This window comes from Trichechus manatus, unplaced genomic scaffold (assembly GCF_000243295.1).
Source record: "Trichechus manatus latirostris isolate Lorelei unplaced genomic scaffold, TriManLat1.0 scaffold00162, whole genome shotgun sequence".
NCBI lineage: Eukaryota > Metazoa > Chordata > Mammalia > Sirenia > Trichechidae > Trichechus > Trichechus manatus.
The window spans coordinates 934,836-940,835 of record NW_004444098.1 but is presented as its reverse complement, the minus strand read 5'-3'; the positions used below and the strand labels follow the sequence as shown (position 1 = coordinate 940,835).

The 6,000-nt window shown below is 46.5% G+C and overlaps 1 protein-coding gene across 1 annotated transcript in view; it reads right to left on the bottom strand.

Annotated features, from left to right (window-relative positions):
• The window catches only part of ASB9 (ankyrin repeat and SOCS box containing 9), a 41,016-nt gene extending 36,408 nt beyond the window's left edge, over positions 1-4,608 (bottom strand). Inside the window, exon 1 of the mRNA XM_004386363.1 lies at positions 4,515-4,608. Coding sequence (XP_004386420.1) covers positions 4,515-4,608 — 94 coding nt within the window. The remainder of the gene's footprint in view (positions 1-4,514) is intronic.
• Between the last annotated feature and the right edge of the window lie 1,392 nt (positions 4,609-6,000).

The window sequence follows — 6,000 nt, the reverse complement described above, 5'->3', positions numbered from 1 at the left end:
CATCTCATAACATGGATGAAACTGGAGGACATTATGCTGAGTGAAATAAGTCAATCACAAAGGACAAATATTGTATGAGACCTCTATTGTAAAAACCCATGAAAAAGTTCACACACAAAAAGTAACAATCTTTGTTGGTTACCAGGGATGGGAGGGGTGGGGGTAAAATACTAAATAGGCAATAGATAAGTGGTATCTTGGGTGAAGGGTGAGACAGCACATAATACTGGGGAAACCAGAACAACTTGTACAAGGAAAGGTCATGGAAGCTCCACAGACACATCCAAACTCCTTGAGGGACTGAATTGCTGGGCGGAGGCCTGTTGGAACCATGGTCTCGGGGAACATCTAACTCAATTGGCATAACACAGTTTATAAAGACAATGTTCTACATTCTAGTTTGGTGAGTAGTGTCTGGGGTCTTAAAAGCCTGTGAGCAGCCATCTCAGATACTCCACTGGTCTCATCCTTTCGGGAGCAAGGAAGAATGAAGAGAACAGGATACAAGGAAAAGATTAATCCAGAGGACTAACTGTCCACAGCTACCAAGGCCTCCACCGGACTGAGTCCAGTACAGCTCAATGGTGCCCGGCTACCACCACTGACTGCTCTGACCAGGATCACAACACAGGGTTCTGGACAGAGCTGGAGAAGGATGTAGAACAAAATTCTAACTCACCAAAAAAAAAGACCAGATTTACTGGCTTAAAGGAGACTGGAGAAACCCCGAGAGTATGGCCCCCAGACACCCTTTTAGCTCAGTTGTGAAGTCATTTCTGAGGTTCACCGTTCAGCTGGGGATTGGACAGCCCCATAAAACCAAATGGGACTAATGAGGCGCAGCAGTCCAGGGACAAAGGCCAGAAGGCAGAACGGGACAGGAAAGCTGGTGATAGGGAACCCAAGATTGAGTAAGGATAGTGTTGATGTGTTTTGAGGTTGTTAACCATTGTCATAGGGCAACATTTGTAGTAACTGTTAAATGAGAAACTAGTTTATTCTGTAAGCCTTCATCTTAAGTGAGAATAGCAGCACAATTGGAAGAGCGTAGTCAATGTCACTAACTGTGCATGTAGAAATTTTTGAAATGGTGTATCTTTGGATATGTGTACTTTCACCAAAAAAAAAAGGTTGAGAAGTTAGAGGGTTGATATGTTGTGGGGTTGTTAACCAATGTCATGAAACAATATGTGCACTACTGTTTCATGAGAAACTATTTGTTCTGTAAGCCTTCACCTGAAGTACAATAAAAAAAAAATTAAAAAAAAGAAAAAACAAAGTTTCTATGAGTAGATATTTTCTGGGGTGGGGGTGGGGCATCTTTTTCCTGCTCCTGGGGCAGAAGCTGAGCATTAAACAAGCCTCTACGAAGAGTTGGTTGCCCAGCTTCATATCCTTTCCTCCCAAGAAGGAGCCAAGAAAAGCCTGCCTGCGCCCCGTCTCAGTTTTCCCTCAACTTCCCCCACATTTTTCCAGGGGATACGCTTCACCTGAGCTGAGTTTCTCGGCAGGGCCATTTGGAAACAGCATTTCGAGTGCTCCACATTCCACACTTCACCAAGGTCAAAGCTTGAGAAACATAAACAAACAGCATCCAGCTATGATTGAGCTTTGGTCCAAGGGGCAGGGCCAGCACCAAGCAGGGAGAGAATCCCCTGGGTAGAGAGAGGGAGCAAGTCTGGGAAGGCTTCAAGGGGGCAGTGACTCTGTCTTAGTTTGGAAGCTCTGCTGAAACCTGTTGAGCATCATAGCAACATACAAAAGCTCCACTGAGCTACAGGTGATGGCTGTGCATGGAATGTGTTGGCCGGGAATTGAACCCAGGTCTCCTGCATGGAAAGCAAGAATTCTACCATTGAACGACCCTGTGGAATTACAGCATTAGAGTCTCTTTCTGCTTCTCTGGTCCTCTGTTCTCCACTGGAGGCCTGTCTCGGGCTCCATCCTTGGTTGGCCCTCAGCTCTTGGCCATCAGACAATTCTCTTTTCCCTGGATTTCAACGACAGCCCCCTCCAGGACATTCTCAAGGCTCCGACTCCTGGCCTGTATTTGTTCCCGAGCCTTAGTTCCTCATCTTCATGTTGTCCACTGGGAGTGGTCACTGTCACTTTTATGTTCAAAACAGAACTTCTTACCCCTCCTCCTCACTCTGCTCCCAAGCCAACTCCCCTTCCCAACTTCTCTCTTATCTATCCCCTTATCTGACATTAATTTAGGCTGGAAAACTTTAGTCTTGGCTGCCTTTAGCCCGAGTAGTTAATCAAGCACCATAGCCTGACTGTTCTTTCCTTTGAAATAGCACCCATATTTTCCCTTTCTCTGTCATTTCCATAGTGGGATCCAAGTCTAAGCTTTGTGCTTGGGTTAGTACAGTGGTTCTCAAAGCGTGGTCCCCAGACCGACACCACCAGCATCACTTGGGAACTTGTTACAAATGCAGATTCCCAGGCCCCGCCCCAGACCCTCTATCACATCAGAATGTCTGGGGTGGGGCCCTGCCATCTGCATTTTTACACACCCTCCCGGTGAGGCTGATGCTGTTGAAAAGTTTGAACCAGTGGGTTCGTGTAACAGTCTCCCGTGAGCCCTCCACAATCCATACTGACTGTGGCTAACACATTAATGGACACACTGTTATTTATTCTGTTTACCGCTAGGGGTATGCTCCATAACTATCAATGGCTCCCAATTCCCTGCCTCATGAAGGCGAAACTCCTCCACCTAGCTCTTAAAGCTCCATTATCAAGCTCCATCTCTCCAAACGTGTTCTCAGTAGACCCCCTAAGACACTCTGCAGTCTAGGGGTGACAATGTCTCCACTTTCTAAGTCCCATGCCCTCTAGTATGATGCCTGTGCACCGTCACTGACCCATGCCACCCCATTCAGGGTTGGAGTCAGACCTTTAGGGACCTTAAACAGTGAAAAGGGGCTGGTGCCCCGCCCTCACTTAGAAAGAAAAATAAACATAATACTTAGTTGTAAAATAATTCTGTGGAAGTCAACCAAATTACTGATTCTTTCCCATGATGGCTGGTTTGCTGCTTTAAAAATATATTTGTGAAGTTGTTTCTTAAAAAAAGTGCTTTTTCGGTACCATCCTACTTTCCTCATGGCCCGAGTTCATGCTCAATGTTATCTACTGATTGATTAATCCAGTTCTGCCTCTGTGGATCCAAATCCTATTCACCGTTGAGTGCTCTGCTCATTTTAGGGGCAAAACTGAATAAATCAATGAATGAATGAGCAGCCTGGTCCATTAAATTAGTCAGAGGGAAGGTGTTTTGTATTTATTTCTTGTTGGCCCTTTCAGCACCACAAAGTAGGAAATTAATACATCCTAGTTGATTGCAGAGTCCCTGGTTATTGCCAGTCCGATCGTCAAGTGTTGTGGGCAGCCTACCAGGATGCTCAACATAATAATCCCCACTCTACTGCCTAGAGGTCCCCGGGTGGTGCAACCGGTTTGCGCTCGACTACTAACCTAAAGTTTGGTGGTTCGAACCCACCCAGCAGTGCCACAGAAGAAAGGCCTGGCGATTTGCTTGCATAAAGATTACGGCCAAGAAAACCCTATGGGGCAGTTCTGCTCTGTCACGTTGGGTCACTATGAGTCAGAATCAACTCCACAGCACACAACATACCAGAGCAAAAGGAACCCTGGTGGTGCAATGGTTAAGTGCTCAGCTGCTAACTGAAAGTTGGTAGTTCAAATCCACCCAGTGGCTCCACGGGAGAAAGACCTGGCAATCTGCTCCCATAAAGATTACAGCCTAGAAAACCCCATAGAGCAGTTCTGCTCTGTCACATGCGGTCGCTATGAGTCAGCATTGACCTGATGGCAACAGGTTTGAGGTTTTGTTTTCTTGTTTGGTTCTACTGCCTAGACCTAGTTTGCAGAACCCTCTTAGCCAGCAGGCACCTGTTGGCAGGTGTGTGACAGTCCCAGAGGCATGGGACTGTATACATTAGCAAAGACACCACTCCATAGGTGAGAATTATACCTGTAAGTCACTTCTCCAAAGTTAAAAAAAAATTCCCTTTTAAAATGAATCAATCAGGGTACGATGTGTGAACATCATTTATAAACCTAGCCCTACCTAAATGCTAAATACCTTCGACCTGTTCAAAAATGTGGACACCTATATCCACAGAGTACTATAGACGATAAACATTCAGTTTTCACAGATTATCACAGATTATTACCATTGTAGCAGTAAAAACTTTCCTAATTATAAGTGATTTTGTAACCCTCCAATTTAATAAGTGATGCATTTGACCCATTAAGAGCAGTTCCTCGGAGCTGAAGTTTTGGCTGGAGAATAATCTGTGAAAACTGAGTGTTTATCATCTATAGTACTCTGTGGATATAGGTGTCCACATTTTTGAACAACCATATAAAGAACATGTATCAGCTGGTTGTGGACATCTGTCCAGTAACTGCCACTGAAGTCACCCCAGCCCTCTTCTCTCCCAAGCCCATTAGCCAGCCTCCCCAGCGTCCCTGTAACTCACCCTCCATCAGTGGGTTTGAAAGGAGCCGGGTGTCAGGAGGGGGTCCAAGCCCCAGGGACTTGCTGTCGTTCCTGCTCCCTTCTTCACCATCCATTACGCTCTCCTGGGCTGGGCAAGCTCCAAGCTCCACTTCAGTTGCTCAGGAAAGTCCAAATTCCACACACCCCCTCCCCCGGGACGTTGCAGCTCTCCGAGGCTGTCTGAGTGGCACACGTCCTGGACAGACGTTTGCAGCAGGAGCAGTCCGGGCAGCAGTAACCGGAGTCCTACCTGTGGTCAGACACACACAGACACTCACACACTCGCACACACACTCACGCTCCACCTAGCTGGCTGGAGGCTAGCCAAAGCTCACAACAGCCCACAGCCCCAAGTCTTGCTGATGTCACGTCCTTTCTCAAACTGAGGCCAATCAGTGAGGAAGCCTTGGAGTTTATCAGGAAAGAAACTCACAGTTTGTAACTTTGGAAACTGAAGAGAACAGGGTGGGGGTGAGGCAACAGCTCTCTGGCTGCAACTTTGTTCCCTCCAGCTGAGACTCGGTTTTTTGGGTGCTCAGGGGCTGAGAAGGCCAGGTTCTTTGCTGGAGCCCTGCCGACTGGCTTGCACAGGAACATTCACAGCCCCACCATCTCCCTGCACATGTGGTTTCAATTTTGCTGGGAGTTTCTTATGGGAAAATGTGTCTATATGTTACAAAAATGCGCATTTCAAAAGAACTTTTGTTTTCTTCCTTCCAACTGCAAGGATTTCATTAAATGGTGCCCTTCACCCTTCCTCCACCCACGCATTTTATTTTAACTTCTCAGTAAATAATTAATGGTTACTTTTGGGAAAATGGGTTGCTGAGTGCCCTGGGGTGGGGGCTGGAGGTGGGGGGAGGAGACCAGCTATCTTTCCCTTAATCCTTAATTTTCAGAGTTTACTTTGTCAAGGTTTTGTAGGTTCGCCTTTACAAAATATTTGGGTTTTCTGTACATCTATCTTTTCAGATGAGCCCAGTGTCGTGGCACCCCAGGTGCTGGTTTGGGCTGATGCCCCCCAACAGATCCCCTCTGCTCCTGTCTTCCAGGTGAAGGGGATTCTTGGGTGGGGGGAGACTCCCAGTTCATCTCAAGGCTAGTCTGGCTGCAAAATGATTGCAGATTTTTTTTAAGCCAAGACTGTAGCCTCATTGTTTCCAGTCTAAGAATCCAAAGTTGGAGCACTTGGTAACCAGGGTTAACAGTTTAAGGAGTGTCCTTCGTCTTTTAAAATGCATTCCCCTACAGATATGTATGGAGCCCTGGTGGCTCAGTGGTTAAGAGCTTGGCTGCTAACCAAAAGGTCAGCAGTTTGAATCCTCCAGCCACTCCTTGGAAACCCTATGGGGCATTTCTACTCTGTCCTATAGGGTCGCTATGAGTTGGAATTGACTTGATGGCAATAGGTTTGGTCTTTGGGTTTGGTTGCAGACATGTATACACATTTATCCTTTTCCATTTTC